This window comes from Syngnathus floridae, chromosome 20 (assembly GCF_059516105.1).
Source record: "Syngnathus floridae isolate MCC-2025c chromosome 20, RoL_Sflo_1.0, whole genome shotgun sequence".
NCBI classification, from domain to species: domain Eukaryota; kingdom Metazoa; phylum Chordata; class Actinopteri; order Syngnathiformes; family Syngnathidae; genus Syngnathus; species Syngnathus floridae.
Window position 1 is genome coordinate 4,980,116 of NC_142432.1, and position 17,466 is coordinate 4,997,581.

At 50.5% G+C, this 17,466-nt stretch overlaps 3 protein-coding genes and 1 long non-coding RNA gene across 14 annotated transcripts in view; 3 read left to right on the top strand and 1 right to left on the bottom strand.

Moving 5' to 3' along the window:
• The window catches only part of zbtb14 (zinc finger and BTB domain containing 14), a 37,073-nt gene extending 29,466 nt beyond the window's left edge, over window positions 1–7,607 (bottom strand). Inside the window, exons 1-10 of the mRNA XM_088363196.1 lie at window positions 7,326–7,607; window positions 6,081–6,269; window positions 5,853–6,023; window positions 5,642–5,740; window positions 5,378–5,518; window positions 5,028–5,269; window positions 4,878–4,963; window positions 4,677–4,816; window positions 4,500–4,595; window positions 2,621–4,257 (exon numbers count right to left, since the gene is read on the bottom strand). Of these exons, the coding sequence (XP_088219322.1) occupies window positions 4,123–4,257; window positions 4,500–4,595; window positions 4,677–4,816; window positions 4,878–4,963; window positions 5,028–5,269; window positions 5,378–5,518; window positions 5,642–5,740; window positions 5,853–6,023; window positions 6,081–6,269 (1,299 nt within the window). The 5' untranslated portion in view covers window positions 7,326–7,607 and the 3' untranslated portion in view covers window positions 2,621–4,122. The remainder of the gene's footprint in view (window positions 1–2,620; window positions 4,258–4,499; window positions 4,596–4,676; window positions 4,817–4,877; window positions 4,964–5,027; window positions 5,270–5,377; window positions 5,519–5,641; window positions 5,741–5,852; window positions 6,024–6,080; window positions 6,270–7,325) is intronic.
• arhgap28 (Rho GTPase activating protein 28) lies at window positions 157–4,370 on the top strand. 6 transcript variants are annotated; one of them, XM_088363177.1, is made up of 14 exons: window positions 157–256; window positions 481–889; window positions 980–1,212; window positions 1,281–1,392; window positions 1,462–1,667; window positions 1,747–1,912; window positions 1,976–2,067; window positions 2,152–2,229; window positions 2,618–2,771; window positions 2,838–2,920; window positions 2,996–3,196; window positions 3,254–3,355; window positions 3,503–3,630; window positions 3,896–4,368. In XM_088363177.1, exons 2-14 carry the CDS (start codon window positions 754–756, stop codon window positions 4,014–4,016), a joined length of 1,812 nt encoding a protein of 603 aa, XP_088219303.1. In that variant the 5' UTR covers window positions 157–256; window positions 481–753; the 3' UTR covers window positions 4,017–4,368. The 6 variants fall into 6 exon arrangements, with proteins under 6 accessions (XP_088219303.1, XP_088219304.1, XP_088219302.1 ...); XM_088363178.1 differs by having other exon boundaries at window positions 1,747–1,903; XM_088363176.1 differs by having other exon boundaries at window positions 2,618–2,920; window positions 2,996–3,139; window positions 3,896–4,370.
• Window positions 6,721–8,492, top strand: LOC148380893 (uncharacterized). The gene is made up of 2 exons (XR_015854606.1): window positions 6,721–7,411; window positions 7,475–8,492. It is a non-coding gene; the product is annotated as an uncharacterized LOC148380893 (long non-coding RNA).
• Window positions 8,493–8,797: 305 nt separating this feature from the next.
• LOC148380894 (protein 4.1-like) lies at window positions 8,798–16,581 on the top strand. 6 transcript variants are annotated; one of them, XM_088363158.1, is made up of 25 exons: window positions 8,798–8,864; window positions 9,989–10,058; window positions 10,124–10,276; window positions 10,430–10,534; window positions 10,589–10,631; window positions 10,707–10,782; window positions 10,960–11,081; window positions 11,141–11,237; window positions 11,300–11,387; window positions 11,743–11,787; window positions 11,903–12,055; window positions 12,113–12,210; window positions 12,298–12,473; window positions 12,650–12,715; window positions 13,275–13,406; window positions 13,473–13,738; window positions 13,844–13,888; window positions 13,958–13,990; window positions 14,058–14,240; window positions 14,319–14,411; window positions 14,480–15,049; window positions 15,388–15,432; window positions 15,650–15,745; window positions 15,816–15,896; window positions 15,976–16,581. In XM_088363158.1, the coding sequence occupies exons 2-25, from the start codon at window positions 9,999–10,001 to the stop codon at window positions 15,982–15,984; spliced, it is 2,835 nt and encodes a 944-aa protein (XP_088219284.1). In that variant the 5' UTR covers window positions 8,798–8,864; window positions 9,989–9,998; the 3' UTR covers window positions 15,985–16,581. The 6 variants fall into 6 exon arrangements, with proteins under 6 accessions (XP_088219284.1, XP_088219286.1, XP_088219290.1 ...); XM_088363160.1 differs by lacking the exon at window positions 15,388–15,432; XM_088363164.1 differs by lacking the exon at window positions 15,388–15,432 and having other exon boundaries at window positions 14,480–14,545.
• The last annotated feature ends 885 nt before the right edge of the window (window positions 16,582–17,466 follow it).

A 17,466-nucleotide genomic window follows, 5' to 3' on the forward strand; every position in this document is an offset into this window, starting at 1 on the left:
AGGGGATTTTTGATTTAGTGGATTATCAATTCATCAAAATTTAACACGGACTTAATATTTGAATCGTGTGCAGCATTGCAAAAGCATGCCAAAATGGCCAAGTGGCTATTAAATGGTGGGAAGGGAGGAGCCGCTATTCCCAAGCTCCAATTAAAGTGGAAGAACGCCAATTGCGTTTGTGCTCCAAGCTCCTCCTGCTTGCATCCTTGCGCCCTTCCCCTCCTTCTGTCCAACATCAGCACAGCGGCACGCGGAGGTGAGTTGCTTTCTATTTACACTCAAGACATAGTTATAATTAGCCGCATATTTTTGTGAGCGTGAACAATTATGTCATTTAGCGAAGACGTTTAGACGGCAATCGCTCAGCGGATAGATGATCATCGTGATGACAATCCTGTCTGTGTTGCAAACGTGAGGCTACAAACTAGGCACTTTGCGTAATCCCACACATTTTTGATATTTTGCTGCTTGTAAACACAGAAGACTGCACCCATCAAGTCAGGCGTTGTGGTCTCAGTCTGAGGACCTGTGAAAACTCTTCCATCTGATTGGCTGCCAAACATCCATTTCCTCTTAATGGACACTCAACACCCACTCCAAAATCAATACACCGGATATATCTGACTTCCTTTGAATGCTGGCGCTTCTTTCCTCAACATAGAGCGAGCATATGTTCTCAACGGCCGTACAGTACTTTGAAAGCTCCACTCGTGCAGAGAAGCTCCCGTAAAGTTCCAATCGGCAGCTTACAGGATGATGTCGTCTTCATCGACTGATCAAGCAGTGAGCGCTGACCCCCAGCATATCACCATGGAAACATACTGGCAAGAATTGGAGAGCATGGAGGAACAGGAAGAGGAGGAGGAGGAGGAAAGGAGGAGTATGGACGGTAAGGCAGAAGAAGTGTCATGGCAGTACGGTGGATTCCGTGTGTGCCTCACACTTCTGGTGTTTGGGTTCAAATCAAATTGCCCCACAGAGCTGGAGTTGGAGGAAGCATGGCTAAACGAGGCGGGGCTATCTTCTCTGCTGGTCGGTTCGTCGGCCGAGGAAGCTCCTCCCCCTGCCCGGGCGCCGTCCCCTGCCCGGGCGCTCCTGGCCACGCTGACGCGGCAACAAACGCTCACCGTCAAGACGCGACTACGCAACTACACACACACGCTGAAGAACTCGCACAAACAAGCTATCGTGCACGTCAAGGATATCTTTGCTGTAAGTCTCTCACATGCAAACGGCGTGCACGCACTCCGTGGCGCCAGTGGTTGTTTTTCTTTCCTCAGCCCGACTTTGAGTCTGTCGTAAGCTCCGCCCTTCAGAGTGACACCAGCCAATCAGCGCAAAGTTGCTACGACAAAAACACCACCAAAACCATACGGAGACACACCAAGTCCGGTAGGTAGGGACCTCCGCCCTGAATGGAGGATGAGATGAGCAAGTGTATGGATGGCTCTTGTTTTTCAGCGCACCCCGACCTTTCCTCGTTCTGTTACGACGTCAGTCCTTCGTCCCCGCCCGCGTCCTCCAAGCACCCGGCAGCTACTCAATCTGAGCGGGCCAGGCCAGCTGATTGGTTGGCGCGCAACAGTCCGTACTCTGACAGCGTGGCGGAGCATAAACGGAGCGGGACTTGTTGGGACTGTCTGCTTGACCGCGGCGGGGACGTGCCGGTGAGCGTGACCCCTGTGTGAGGTCATCTCCAACCATGTCCCTGATGCAGGTGCACCTTGTGTGTATATGTTTGTGTAGTTTCTGTGTCCAAGTCAGGGCATGACCCAGGCCGATGATTTGTCGTCGGCCGATGTGAAGCGACTGCGTTTCATCTGCCACATCGAGCTCTCCACCTTCCTGCTGGCTTTGGGCGTTCAAAGCAAACGCACGCGACCAGCGCGCACCAGGAGCGGCGGTGCGCTTGGTTGGTGAAGCCGGTGTCAAAGGTCGAATGTCTTTTAAACCAATCCTATGGTCTCTGCGTTAGCCGGCGCCGTCTTTGCTGTTTCGCTCAATTCGCTGCTGGACAACGACAGGAAGAAATGTCCCGGGCTCAAAGTTCCTCTCGTCTTTCACAAGGTCTTCAGCCATTAGGTGCTAGCATGAAGCATCTAGCTAAAGATTACGAGGAAATACATGCATTTTGTGTGTGCGTGTGTGTAGTTGTTATGTGTGTTACAGCAAACTGGCCTGCAAACGGAAGGCATTCTCAGAGTATCCGGATCAGTTGCTCGTCTCAAGGTAACACATGCATATATGGCCGGTATATAGTGCCGGTAGCCTGACAGTTTTCTGATAAACGGGGAATTTGCGCCCCCTTGTGGATACAGGAAGTATCGCTCCAAGTGGAAGTGATTGCTACAGACACTTGATGTTGAAGAGGAGTACAACTCCTAACTAACTCACGAAAACAAACACTGTACTTACACACTGAAAGAAAAAGGGTCGTCACGGTCCAAAGTAGTGCCCTCACATGTCAAGCACGCATGCGCGGACACACTTCTACCATACGGGAACAACAAACGTGTTTTACAATCAACACGTAGGCCTAATTCTTAGTCCCGTTTTACAAAATGGCGCAAGGGAACTTCACGGAAATGTATCTAAACACGTTTGTCTGTGTGAGCAGTACCTGCGCAGAGAGTTAGACAGGTGTCCGGAGGGGTTCGATTGGTCAGCGGTGCGACCGGTGGACGCTGCTGGTCTCTTGAAGCTTTTCATCCGAGAGCTGCCCACTCCTCTACTGACGCATGCGCACCTGCCCACCTTCCGAGCTGTTCTGGGTATGCGCAATTCACTCACACGCTCGCACCCATACAATACAAGTTCACGTGTGCGCGCGCGCACAGGTGTGTCAGGATCGGTGCACCAGGTTCAGGCGCTGCAGTTGTTGTCTTTGTTGCTTCCTGAGGCACACCGAGAAACTCTCAAAGTGAGTGGCAGTCACCATGCTCCGCCTCTCAGGCCATCTCCATGGTTACAAAGCGCCGCTCCTCTCTTCTTCCAGGCTCTGCTGGTCTTCCTTCACCAGGTAGTCTCCCATCAGGAGCAAAACCGGATGTCCCTTTGGAACGTGGCCACAGTCATGGCGCCCAACCTCTTCACCACCCATCGCCGCGGCAGCAAGGAGCGGGATGGCCTTGAGGAGGCGGTGGGTGGGACTCACTTGGTCCGGCTCATGATCATGCACCAGGAACTGCTGTGGACAGTGAGTCCTCCCGTGATCAAGCGTCTCTTCATTGTCTCACTGATGACCCCCCCGCAGGTCCCCAACTTCCTTTTATCTCAGCTAAGACAGATGAACCAAGCGTCCAATCATAAGCTTGGTCGTTTGCTCAGGACCAGGAATGACAAAAACAAGAAGCAGGTAAGAACTTTTACTTTCCATAATTCAAGGTGTCCACAAGCAACCACGCTGAGGGAGCTGTCAGCCCCCAAAAGGAGCTCCTGGTGTGGCCTTCCATTTTAAGGAGGCCTCCAACCCAAAAGTGAAGCCGTCGCATGTGTTGTCAAGGTGACCGAGCTGTGCGAAGGCATCATTAAGGTTTACGCTCCGTTCCACGCCAAAGTTTCTATGGCAATCCAGCTCGACAGGCAGATGACAGCCCAAGATGTCACTGCCCACTTCAAATGCGACAGCAGGTACAGCGCGAGCACGCACGTGAACTTTGTCATCTGTCCGGGTTCGGCTAATGTTGAAAGAAGGCAACTGGACTGGCTGCTGTTTGCGAACTCTCCCAATCGTGCGCTTTGAAGCAATCACAACAGATGGCGAACAAAAGTAATGAGAAGCACGGCAGACTTTTCGTCCAATTGCCTCCGTTCAACTTTTATTCCTCGTGGCACATCCGCCGTCAGATCGAGCGACACCAATGGAATGGGCGTCCGGGTCATGTGATCTCTGCAGCGGCACGCAGCGTCTCTTTGAAGTCGGGGGCAACATTGGCGAGCGGCGTCTCCACCCGGACTGCCTTCTGCTGGACGTGTACCGTGAAAACCCTGGCTGCGAATGGCTGGTCAAGCCCTGAACGGATCGAGCGGGATGCCAACTGGCCGGGCGGCCACCTGGACGTTTGTGCTCATGAAACTGAACAAAGAGTTTTATTTGAAACGCGAGCGAGCGTTTGTGTACGATCAGCTCATGTGGTCCACGTGCGACTCCTCGGCGGCCATGGCGGCGGCCTGCAGGGCTTCCGTGTCACTCTGCAGAGGATTAGCCAACTTCCTCTCGCTGTGCATGTTGTTCTCGTGACGCTTCAGATCGGACGCCTGTCGGAAAACACCGGCGTACGGTCAGTCGCGTCGCAAAGATCTACGCCGGCGAGCATTTCCGGCAAACAAAGTGCGGGCGAGATTCAACACTCACGATACAAAGAATAAAAGATGGCTACGTCAAGGTGTTGTCATGTGATTTTTTTTGGGGGGGGGCTTTCTATTACAATCTTATGCCCCCCCCCAATTATTATCAATTATTTTGGGCTGCTAACTTGCGGCGGCAAGATTGTGAGCACCTTGGCGAAGGCCTTCGTGCACGACGCGCACACAAATGGCTTTTCTCCTCGGTGCCGCCGTTCATGATCTTTCAGGTGGGACTTGTGCTTGAAGGCCTGCGGGCAGACAAAAAGGTTGAAGGGGGTGGCGGTGTGTGTGTGTGTGTGTGGGGGGGGGGGTCTTCCTTCCCCATGCACCTTGTCACACATCTGGCAGGCAAATGGCCGCTCGTTGCTGTGGACTCGTTCGTGTTTCTTTAGGTCAGGAGCCCGAATGAAGGATTTCCCGCAGGCTTCGCATCTATACGGTTTGAAGCCCGTATGGATCTTCAGGTGCTCTGGAAGAGACGGGCAGTGGTGTTCAAAGGGACCATCCGGTGCCGGCGCCGGTTGTCTTACCTTTGAGGTGAGCGTGGGTGGTGAAGGCTTTGGCGCAGATCTCGCACGCGAACGGTCGCTCGGCCGAATGGAGCTTCTCGTGTTTCCTAAACACACGCGCGGTCACATACAAGGCAAACGTGGAGGTCGGTCGCCATGTCCGCTAGCTACCTGAGTCTGGATTCGTCCAAGAAGGTCTTGGCGCAGACGTGACACGCCAGCTGTTCTCGATGTCCATAGAGCAGATATTCAAACTTCATGTCGGCGGCCGCTGCCCAAGCGGGCGGCTGCTCGTCTTTCACCTCGCCCATGCTATCGGCAAAAGCTAGTGTCTGCGTGGCGTGGTGCTCCGCACCCAGTTCTTTTGGCTCCGCCTCCATGTCCGCCACCACGTCTTGGTCGTAGCAGGCCACCTGAAAACAAATCGACATGAATCAATTCTGCCGACTCGTCCGGGGTCAATTCAGGTTCTTTTGGTTTCAGTCAGGGCATCCAGGACCGGCCCAGCCGTACGCCAGTACCTTGTGTACGTGCTCGTTGGCCAGTTCCTTCAGAATGGCTTCCTGCACACGCAGCGCCGCCGCGTTGGGAGATTTATCCAGCTCCTGATTGGCCGAGACCAGGTCTTCTGCGCTGGGCGTGTCCTCATGCTCCCCGAGAACCTGTACCGCCGCACACAAACACGCAACAAGAGGGGAAAAAAAAAAGACTAGCTCAGCGAACGTTCCCTGACGCCTGGAGCAGGAGACCCTTGACAAATGCTGACAACAGAATCGAGCGCTGACCTCGGCCTCGGCGACCAGCTGAGCCTCGGGAGGAAGAGCCATCTTGACAATGTCGTAAGGAAACTTGTCCTTCTCTTCGGACGGTGCGTCTTCTCGCTTCTGCGGGAAGACAAAAATGACAAGCTCTTCAATTCCGACCATCGGGAGTCACGGCGATTCCTGTGCAGGAAGCCCCGCCCACTTCTCCGCTCTCACTGTGCATTCTTCGTACCTGAGAGCAGAGTTTGTCGAGGAAGCGGATGCCTAGGATTTGTCCCGATGACATCATCAGGTTGATGTCCCTCTTCTTGACGGAGATTTTAGCTGTGTACATGTAGTTCAACACCTCTTCAAAGATATCCGAGCGGATGAAGTCAATCTCGATCACCGACGAGTTGTCCACCTGCAGGCACAAGCGCTGAGTCGTGTGGTGTGTGCCGTGCGGCCAGTGAGAGGCTACCTCGTGTTTTTTGAAGAGTTTTTTGAAGTAGTTGGAGCAGGCCGCCAACACGCAGCGGTGAGCGCGGAACTTGACGTCTTCCACCACCACGGCGATGTCGCAGTGCTCGCCCTCCAGACGCTGCTCGTTCAGCAACTTGAGGAAGACGTTCTTGTGCTCCTCGTCCACGTACTTCACCGTCTCGGCCATCTGCGCGTGCCCATCACATGCATCCTTTTCTAGATGAAGCTCATACGCCCGGTGATGCGCGTTTGGAATGATTTGACAAATTTGACAAGGCTTCGTTCGGCTTTTTTGAGAGAACTTTGCTGATATGATTAGTGTGTGGGATTAGATCATAACACAGATTTATTGTTTTTTGAAAGCTCAACATTGTCTAAGGGTGTGAATTCTTTTTTTGACTAAATGAGACACGATATTTGCCCAGATGTCCGCCAGCCTATTCGGCTGTATCTGCAACTTCCCCAAAGTCTGCTGGCATGTTGACAACGGAAGGAAACATGAAAGCACACGTTTGAAAGGTGACAAATACAAACTATGGTGAAAAGCGTGGAAGGTAGATGGCGCTAAAAGTTTTCATAACGACGTGGTACAATGTTTTGGATGGCGGGCACGCGCTTCAGAGTGCCTGAATGTTGTCGTGACGTCACGCGCAGGCGTTTTTTCAAAGCGCTAACAATTAGCATGAAGCCGCTAACAGTCAAAGCAGGTCACGAAACCCAAGTTCAAACACAATATTGGATGCCAAGTGGTTGAGTGGAAGCTGGAGCGGTTGGCCGAAACTGTATGACGCATATATGCAAACATTTTCCTGTTCGAGGGGCAAGCAGCTGCTTGGCGTTCGTCTCGTCAAAGAGCGACGCGGAGCGGCCATTAGGCTCAATAAACTAACGACCGGAACACAATTGTTGCCTGGCCGTCGTTCGGCCGCGTGCTCGGACTTATAAGAGGAACGCCGGCTCGTATGTTTGTCCCATTCAATGGCGGACGCGCGGCCTGCTGGCTGCCGTTAGCACAAGATGGCGATTTCCGCCAAGCCGAACTCTCGGTTCACTTTGCGTGTTGGTTGTGGTCGGTCGGGGCGTTTAGTGGCGACGGACGGCTGCGCGCGACCGTTCGCGTTCGCGGCTCTACCCGGGAGCGAGACGCAGGCACGCGGCCATCAAGAGCGAGCAGGCGGCCATGAGCGGATCGCGAACGCGCAGCCATCCCCGCGAGCAGGGCGCGGGCGCGGCGGGCTCTTACCTCAGTTTCGGCAGCGATCGGGATGTTTGGCTGCGTCCGATGGCCGGAGGCCCAGCCACCAGCAACCTTGGACTGCTCACCCGCCGGTCGGTCTTGGAGTTGCTGTTCTTGCTGTTATTCTTGTTGATGTTTTGCTGTTGATGTTCTAGTCGTCGAGGCCGCGCTTTGCGCCTGCACGCGAAGATCCTAGACGGAGCGCCTGTCGGCTCATCGCGCATGCGCGGTGCCTCCGCGCTTGGCAGCTTGCGGAGACATCGGTCCACATGTTAACGTGGTGCCGTTCCTGAAACGGTTCATCATTTTGGAGTTTCTTGCCAGTATCGTGACGTCACCGTATCTGTTGCACGCCACGGTGGGTGTGAAGAGAAGAACCCCGTAGGCCAAAAACTTACAGACATCCCAATCGTGCAAAAGTGCAAGGCCTAAAAAGAAAACAGCACCGTCAAGGTGGTCAACTGTCAATCATCAGACGCTAAGTCCTTCCATGACTTATCAAAAATGAAGGGCAGGGTAAATGATGCTCATTCATTCAAGTTTGAATCCACCCCCCCACAAACGTTCACAATTTACATAACGTTCAAAGTTCATAACTATGCTATACTGTCTGTACTCCTCACAGAAAATATTCAAAAGCAATTTAATGTGTACAGTACGTAAGAGTTGTTTCTTTGCTGTTTCTTTTTAGTAGTTCTCAAACTAGCAATGCAGAGACTTCCCGAGTTGAATAGATCAGTGCAATGTCTCCGCTCGTTCACTAGAGGGAGCCAAATCTCGGTCGGCTTTCCTGAAATAAAAGCCGACCTAGAAATAAAAAAGTAGCAAATAAATTCTTAAATAAATTTGTGCCATCAATTGCAGTTTGTAAAATTGTGATCCTTCTGAAAGGCTCTTTGGTGCTCTAATTGGACAAACCATATTCGAGCCCATTAAATAGAGTCTGATGCGCTCACTCAATTATTTCTTTGTTTCAGTTCACCTCAAACTTTTGTCTACATTGAACTTTACTTTTTTTTTAACATAAGAATGAAGTTTTTAGTTTTCCTTGCCCCCCTGGGAGTTTAAGATCAGGGAATGTTGAGAATAATTGACAATTTTTATACATAAAGCCCTTTGAGACTTGTCTGTGATTTAGGGCTATATAAATAAACTTGACTTGACTTAAAATGACTTCGATCAAGTTGCCTTGTAATGTCAAATTGATATCGATCGAGAAGCTCTCTGTGCTGCTGCTTCTTCCCAGTGGGAGTTGATCAGACTTGATTTAAGTCTAAATTAAATTAAAGTAACTAAATAAGGACATATATATGTCACTCCGCGCCCAAAAAAAATTAAGTGAGACACGTGAAAAAGTTGTGAATCTTTTCATTTCATTTTAGAACCAACTACTGCAAACTGAGCCACCCCCGCCCGTCCTGTACCACACTGCGTCAGTGAAATGACGTTGTGGGTGGGGAGGGGGGGAGAGAGTGAGAGGGGTGGGGGGGGACTCACCCGTCACCACGACTAAAAGGGCGAGCGCGCCGGACCCCGGCAAGTAAGGTAAGAACCGCATCATCTTCTAATTGATGGGCGATGTTTAATGGTGAAGTAATAGCTAACTGCGAGATGTTTGCTCGTCGCTTTTGGAGCGAATCAAGACAGCGTCCCGTACCAAGCCCAGCCCAGCCCACACTAACCCCCCATCCAGTCCACTCCACTTGCTTTATCATGCTGCAGCTGTGCGCCTGCGTTGCAGTGCTGTACTTTGCTGTGCTGGGGTGTTTTCTGCTGCAGGATGAAAGCAACGTGCAATTATTTGCATTCCAAGCCGGTTAGACAAATAAAAACTCATGCATAAAAAAATAGTGATAATAATCTGTCGTGATTTAGCGGCGATTATCATCATTCGGTTGAATCAGCGTTGTCCTGATTGGTCATTTGTACGACTGTTACGTCTCTTTACTGTGAAGCACTTTGTGACTTTATATCTGTGAAAAGCGCTACACGAATTGTCCCGTCCACTTTAGGTGGCTTCTTTTTTTATTTTATTCTAACACGTTCTGTTGTCGCAAAGTGTTTGAGCCGAAGACTAACAGTCACCAAAATTCATATGCACGTTCCCACTATGGTCCACTTGGACTTGAGAAAATATATAAACTATTAAGCGTTCTGCACAAAAATTTGTGTATAATAATAATAAAATAATAATAATAAAATATATATATATATAGTGTGCGTATACATATATGTAGATCTATCTATCTATCTATCTATCTATCTATCTATCTATCTATCTATCTATCTATCTATCTATCTATCTATCTATCTATCTATCTATCTATCTATCTGCTTTGAGTTTTCCCACTTCAGCAGTGCAAGCGCACCCCCTCGAACCCGCCCCTCGAGCATACGTACACACTGACCCACATCGTCTGACTGAAAACAGAGCACATTCTCTTAATCTCTTTTTCTCAATCCCTGGCTGAAGCGTTGCCATGGCCACCCTCACTTAACAGATGGTGGGTCAAAAGAAAGGCATCCACAAAATCTTTTTTTGTTTTTTTTAATATCAGATTATGTGACTTTGGAGATGATCTGAGGTCATTTATGTTGCTGATCAATAAGACATGGGGCTTTTGCCGGTGCTCACGGGCATAACAAAAGCGTTACCCGTGTCATCACAGATTCGTTGACATGACAAGCAAGCAGCAGGAGGGGGTGGAGGCGGAGTCTGTCCCAGAACTGGCCACGCAGGTAAAAAGAGATGGTGCCTTGTCGTGGGCGCAGCAGAAATGTGATGTCACTTTTCACCCACTCAGTTCGGGAAGGGCGAGCTGTCCTACGACCGAGGCCTCTCCCTGGCAACTGATCAGAGTGCCGCCTCCACCCCAGTCAGAAGGTCGCTGAGCTTCCGGACCATGCAGACCAAAGTCACCCTGCTGGATGGATCCGTCTTCAGCTGCACGTTGGAGGTGAGAGCAGCACATCCATCACGTGACCTCGTAGTGCAGCCGCGAGCCCCGTCTTGGGTCCTCCTCACAAACACCGGCGGACTGGTCTCTTTGTGTTGGGCGTCTGCTGGTTGTCTGCTCGTTGACGACTTTTGCCATTTGCCGCGTGTACAGAAACGTGCTCGTGGTCTTCAGCTGTTGGACAAGGTCTGCGAGCATGTCAACCTGCTGGAGCGAGACTACTTTGCCTTGTCGTTCAAAGACGCCGACAACAACAAGGTACGGCCGCCCCGCCCCACCTTGCCCCTGTGACCTCTGAACTCTGTCTCGTAGAACTGGTTGGATCCTGGGAAGGAGATGAAGAAACAGCTCCGAGGTGAGCGAGTCTCTGGTAAGACTTTGTAGGACTTGATGGCGTCAACTGCGCGTGTGTGTGTGTATGTGTTGGCAGGCGTCCCCTGGAATTTCTCCTTCAATGTCAAGTTTTACCCCCCTGACCCTGCCCAGCTCTCTGAGGACATCACCAGGTAGGTTGATTGGTCTGTCCAAAAGTGAGTATAAAGAAACAAGTGTGTTTCCAGAGTCTCCATCTTCTTGGAGTTGAAGAGGCGTGCCGCCGTGCCCGCTCGCTTGGCTAGCAAGAGAGCCAAAAAAGCAGCGGGGGGTGCTGAGAGATGAGGTGACTGTGTGGACTTTGCGGGCAGGTACTTCCTGTGCCTGCAGCTCAGGCAGGACGTGGCCTCGGGCCGACTCCCGTGTTCCTTGGCCACTCACGCCGTCCTGGGCTCCTACACCGTCCAGTCGGAGTTGGGGGACTACGACGCGGGTGAGACACGCCCCCACTTGACCCGCCCTGCCCGTCCTTCATCCCGTTTTTCTCTTCAGATGAATGTGGCTCCGACTACGTGAGCGAGCTTTGCTTGGCTCCCAACCAAAGCAAGCAATTGGAGGAGAAGATCATGGAGCTCCACAAGAGCTACAGGTTGAAATGAAAATCGCACGTCGCGACGTCACAATAGCGTCAACGTGTGCTGTCGTCTTCAGAGGAATGACACCGGCTGAAGCCGAGATGCTTTTCCTGGAAACTGTGAAGAAACTTTCCATGTATGGAGTTGACCTTCATCACGCCAGGGTAAACACAAGCTGATTCAATGTTTTCTGCCTCCTCATTTTGCACATACTTGATGACACGTAGGCGTTCCCAATCAAATGGCCGCTCTCAAACCAGTCACCCATACATGATCCGCTTCCCACCCAGTCGATGATGTCCACTGATTTTTCCATCGTGTCAATGGAGCGATGCCCCTGAGCGTTTGTTTTTCTGCCTTGCTCCCGAGCCTCCTGTTCCTCTTTGCCGAAAGCAAAAGTTTGCCTAAAGTTTCCCCCCCGAAGACGTTTTCCCCGCGCTCACACAGAGAGAGAGACTGTTTCCCCATTTCTGATGTGGTGAACGGGCTTTTTCTTTGTCTTGTCTTTGAACGGACTAGATGGTAGGAAGCCGCTTTGCTTGCTTGTCTTCAGGTCTTTCCGAGGTAAGCCGGCGTGATATTTGTCCACCGCTTTGACTCGTTGCTTCTTTTTACGTGGGGAAGCCGGCGCCCACCCGGCCAAAAGCCCTGCTTGACCGCCATGTGCGTGTGCTGGCAGGACTCTGAAGACGTGGCCATCATGCTGGGCGTGTGCGCTGGTGGCCTGCTGGTCTACAGGGACCGGCTGAGGATCAACAGGTTTTCATGGCCAAAGATCCTCAAGATCTCCTACAAAAGAAACAATTTCTACATCAAGATCCGCCCCGAAGAGGTAACCTGGACCGCTCATCCACTGCACAATGAAGATAACTCCTTTCCATGTGTGCAGTTTGAACAGTTTGAATCGACCATCGCCTTCAAGTTGCTCAACCACAGGGCGGCCAAAAGATTGTGGAAAGTTTGTGTGGAGCATCACTCCTTCTTCAGGTAAGCAGAGCGGGGGGCGTTTGCCTCCAAGACGACGAGCAACGCCCAATGTATCTCCTCACACCACCCACCTTCTCTGCCTCTCAGACTCATCTCTCCAGAAGAACCTCCCAAGCGTTTTCTCACTCTCGGTTCCAAGTTCCACTACAGCGGTCGCACACAAATCCAGAGCCGCAGGGCCAGTTCTCAAATTTGCAGACCTGCGCCCCATTTCCCACGATGCATCAGCAAGAGGAACTTGCTCAGTCGCAGCCTGGATGGAGGTATGGCGGGGAGCGACACTGTGGTCCACACTTCTCTTACCAATGTGTCAGTCGACAGAAAAATCCATCCCGTTACGGATCATGTGGAGATCTCGTTAGCGCTGGTTCGCCGCTCAGGTTTTGGGATCCACTTTTTTGAATCTGTGTCAGTGATCAGAGTTTTGATTGATCCTCAGCGCCAAGTGACACGGCCACATCCTCTCTCAATGGCTCTCCAGCCATCACTGGAAACGCACGTGCAGGTAGAGCAGACGCTGTCAATCAAGCACCAGAACTGGGCTATGATTGGCCAGTGGCGTGTTTCCTTATTAAGCTTCTGATTGGCTGCAGGAAACCAGCTGTCAGCTCCACATGGGGCCACGCCTTTTTTTTTTTTCTTCACCCGCTCAAGACCTTTTTTTTTGTCTTTTCTGTGTGGCTGTTGGATGTTCTATTTGCTGTACGGCACAAACACGAAAGTATTATTTTGCGGGAGTCCTAACTGTGAAGGAAGACTCGCTGATGTCATCTAACGATCTGATTGGAGGATGCCGCACGACACATTGCCACGACGAGATCTCGTCTCCTCTGGCATGTGTTTGCGGGGTCTCTGCGTGAAAGCCGGTGCCTAAATTGCGGCAAAGTGGAGGCAGAGTTCGAGGAAATGCTCGAGCGCATCCTGCACGGCCGGATGGGACTGAAGCAGATTGGCTGCCGCCCTGGCTGCCGCCCTGGCTGCCGCTTTGCATGTGTCCTAAAAGACAGATGGCTTGATGTTGCTATGGATACAGCTGAGACAGCTAACCATGTCTGTGTGTGTAGACATGGGAACAGGCCTGTATATGGTGTCCAAAGCTGTCACTGTCAGTGACCTCATCACCACGGTGACGCCTGAGAAGAGGAGGGAGGAGCATATTGACGAAGCAACCAATCAGGCGGGAGCTTTTAGATCAAGTGAGTGAAAATGAGTGAAACAAAGCGACATGTTTTTTTTCTCATCTCAATTTTTTCTTCTGCTAGTTGAGGAGGTGCAGGTGAAGGTTGAGCGCGAGGTAGAGCAGCAAGAAGCTGAGCAAGAACCTGAGCAAGAAGCTGTGCAAGAAGCTGAGCTAGAAGCTGAGGAAGAAGCTGCACAAGAAGCTGAGGAAGAAGCTGCACAAGAAGCTGAGCAAGACGTTGAGCAAGAACCTGAGCAAGAAGCTGAGCAAGAGGCGGAGGAGAGCAAAGTAACAGAGGCGTCGGAAAGTCCACTGACTCCCGAGCAAGTCGAAGACAAACTTGAAAATGTTCGTATCTCCACTTGGAGTGTATCGTATCGGGCAAGAGTCTGAGCCACGCACGGGGAGCCGCCGCCGTGGCAAATACTCAACTTCATTCATGTGTGTCTTCAGACAGAGCTGACAGAGACGGTGGATGGAGACCTGACAGGAACTGAGGTGAGATGATGATAACGAAGAGCTGACTTATGTGTGGAAGAAACCCTAACCTCTCTTTCTGTGTGCCAGTCCGAGCAAGAAGATTTGTTTAAAAGCAGTCAGGTAAAATGGTGGCTGACTATCTCTCGAAGTTTCTTGATCTTTGTGTTGAGCGGTATTCTGCCGGCAGGAAATCATCTCAAGCCCGGTGAAGCCTGAGAAGAAGGTGAGCGCCATCAGTGACCTGCGGCGCTCTTTCTTAGAGGGAGGGGCGCCAACGGTGGGGCTTAGCGAGTGGGAAAAGCGCTTGGCGGGGTCGCCCGTTCGACGACTTGATGACTCGCCGATGATTGAACCTTTGGATGCGGACGAGGTGAGGCTCATTGTCAGGGGCACGAAGCTCTGAGCGGATACCAAATCCATTTACTTGTGTCTGTGTGTGTGAGAGCAGCCGCCTCCGTTGGACGAAATGTCTCCTGAGCTGAACGCTTTGCTCAAGTCGGCCCAAAAGGCAAAAACCTTGAGAGAGGAAAATCTCCTGCAGGTGTTTGTGCACACTTACCTCGCCGTCCGTTCCTTTTCGAACACCAACTGTCTCCTTGCTTCTTTCAGACTTCAGAGCGGGTCCATACCATCGTGGTGGTGTCGGGGGAGGAGGAGAAGGAGTCAATGTGGCAGGTAGCACCACAAGGTTTTCTGGGCGCGCCTCCGTGCGATCCCCCACCGCCCCCGCCGGGGGCTTCCATCATTCATCCCGATGACGCCACCGCCAAGGCCATCGTCAGCGATGCAATCAGAGATGCTCTGTGGTTCGAGCGGCGGAATAAGTTTGGTGACGACGATGACGAGTCGAGCAGCCAGGAAAGTGACGATGATGTCAGTCAGACTAGCCAAGATGCTATCAGTGTGTTAGCGCAGGAAGTTGTGGATGAGGTCATGGCGACTGGAGCCAGACAGGCTCAAAGTCTACAAGCTGTCGTTGCGACTTCAGATAGCAAGGCTAACATCAGACCCAGTTCTGTTCCCGCAATGAGTTCATCCGAGGAGGACGAGGAAGAAAGTGGCCGGGGGACTCGTTTGCCTTCCCCAGGTCTACCGCTGCACAACTGCCAAGACTCAACCGACGAGGGCCCACCTTGCATCCTCGACAACCAGGACAAGGCTGGGAAAACTCTGCGAGAGGTAACGTCAATATGCATCAACTGGTCCCACAAACCTGTCCCACCTACATCAAGAAATTCCCGGAGAAACCATTCCCACTGAAGACTGATCCGGTCCCTGTGTAAACAGTCCTTTCCGAAACACTTGAAAGCAGTTCCTCTGAACCCTTCTCCCTGTAAACCATTTCCACTGAAACCCGACCACGTCAAAGTCCATTCGGTGGACGACTTCCATCTGAACCGTCCCTGCACGTCTCCTTCGATGTCTTGAGCCTAACTCCCCCAAATAGGGATGGAAAGGGTCGTGGTTGGAAGGGTCAAAGTTTGCTTGAAAGTTCGTGGTTGATGTGTCTTTGTCAGGTGGATCCCATGGTGACGAAGGCTTGTGTGTTTGAAGCTCCAGGGGTGAGGACACTTTCCATGACATTCCCACTTTTGGGAAAACTATTGTAGGTTATGGTTAGCTGCAGTGGGAAAGGAATGTTCTTAATCCCCCAAAGCGGACAGTCTCATTGGAATGGAAGGTGACGACGCTATTGGTGAAGGCTGGAAAGTTGTTGGGAGAAAAACCGACGGTCGGAGAGCTACGAGCTTAACGTAGGATCGTTTGCTCCTATTTCAGAGGCGAGCGGACGCAGACGGCGATGTCCGACTGGCACTGCCGCTGACTTCGCAGAGCTTCACCGTAGAGTCGTCCAGTACCACCCACGTTACCAAGGTCAAGAAGAAACTTGACAGTCCAGGAGCCCAACGTCACCTCACTTCATGTGCTCTCTCTCTGTTGTCAGATGATAAATCGAGGGATTTCGGAAAGCAGGATTGAGAAGAGAATCGTGATTTCCGGAGACACGGGGTTGGACCGCGATCAGGTAAAAACGTCGGGAGCGTCTTGAGGAGCACACGCTAATTAGCATAGCCACTCATGTCACGGCCCTTTGTATCTTTCAGGAAACTTAAAGACCTGAACGACACCATGAAACCAAATCCAACATTGACTCCGCACCGCAGCTTGACCTCATGCCCTCGTAGCTAGCAGACAAGCCGATTGAAGTATTTTAGCAACTTTTACTCTGCCATCTTGAATACTCGCGACCAAATCTGTCACCATTTTAGGTTCACCGCATGAATTCAAAAGGTTCACTCATTCAGTCCTCGCCATCTGGATTGAACTTTAAATTAAAAAAAAGGAGGGTTGCAATACAAACTAATATGGCAGTTTGGCGAGCTAGTGTCGACAACTCCCGTTCACGCACCAGCCCACCCATCCCATTTACTTTCAGTAAATCCTTCAGTCTGCAGTAGTGATGCCAGCATGCTAAACATGCTGTTTATTTGCTTACACGCTTAATATTTGTTGACTTTACGACACTTTTACTCCTTAAGCACGTCAATACTCGTGAAGACATCGTTTGATTGTATTCTGCCTCATTATTTTGACACTCTCCCACATATGTTGTTCTCGTATCTATTATTTATTATCCCTAAAAGCACCTGCTCTGTATAATGACATCTCGACCAAAACTTGACTGGCATAAATAAATCACGATGGCATCATTGCGTGTCGGTTTTTTTTTTTTTAAATAATTTTCCGTGAGTCATACCATTAAAAACAAAAAAACGATAGGCTAAATACAATTAAATGCATGTATTTTAATTAAGACCAACGATTTTTTTAGTGTACTGATGTATGCTTTTTAAGTACGTTTTTATATTGAAGACTAGGGGAAAAAAACTCACCATTAATGAGACTTCTGGGGCTGCATCGTTTTGCTAATGGCTTTGTGGTCCGGTTGAGCTTCATGCAGGCATAATGGCCCGATCGTGAACGCTTCTTGCTGACAGAGGCATGTCAGTATCTTTACTTTATCCGTGAAAAAAGTTCAAAAAGTTCATTAGCCACATCAAGCATAAATGTTTTGAAATACTCACCATCCGTGAATGGCTTTCCGTTCCTCACAATTGCTAATGCGCCAGCAATACTAGCTGAATTAAAGTCAACTTGTCTGGTCATACACGGAATTGCTGTTGACTAGCTTGGACTAACAAATGCGAATTCTTCAGTCCACTCACTCTGAAATGTTCGGTAATTGTCATTTTTATTTCTCTTCGCCATCTTTCTTGCTTGCCTGACAAGCTAGCTAGCTGAAATTGTAAATAAAGCGGATGGAATTTTACCTCTCACGACCCCGTCGGCACTTTATTGTCCAATAAAAATCGCGCTTTTTTTTTGTCCGACCTGGCGTCACCCTTCTGTACACCTAACGGCAGCTGTGATTGGCTGATATGACGCAACCGTGGAAAACAGATGGGATGGATTTCAAACGTGATCATATTTTATATTTTGAAAGCTAATTTAACATTTTGATTTCAGTAGTTCTATTTTTTACTTTGATAATATAACAAAATTATTTATGACTTCAATTGTGTAAACAAATGTCA

Bases quoted from the DNA above. Each gene is read 5' to 3' on its own strand.
- LOC148380894 (XM_088363158.1), top strand. From the start codon at position 9,999: ATGACAAGCAAGCAGCAGGAGGGGGTGGAGGCGGAGTCTGTCCCAGAA. The intron at 13,407-13,472 runs GTGAGTGAAAAT...TTCTTCTGCTAG, and splicing joins GGCGGGAGCTTTTAGATCAA to TTGAGGAGGTGCAGGTGAAG. The intron at 15,050-15,387 runs GTAACGTCAATA...TGTCTTTGTCAG, and splicing joins CTGGGAAAACTCTGCGAGAG to GTGGATCCCATGGTGACGAA.
- arhgap28 (XM_088363173.1), top strand. From the start codon at position 754: ATGATGTCGTCTTCATCGACTGATCAAGCAGTGAGCGCTGACCCCCAG. The intron at 1,393-1,461 runs GTAGGTAGGGAC...CTTGTTTTTCAG, and splicing joins ACGGAGACACACCAAGTCCG to CGCACCCCGACCTTTCCTCG. The intron at 1,668-1,746 runs GTGAGCGTGACC...ATGTTTGTGTAG, and splicing joins ACCGCGGCGGGGACGTGCCG to TTTCTGTGTCCAAGTCAGGG.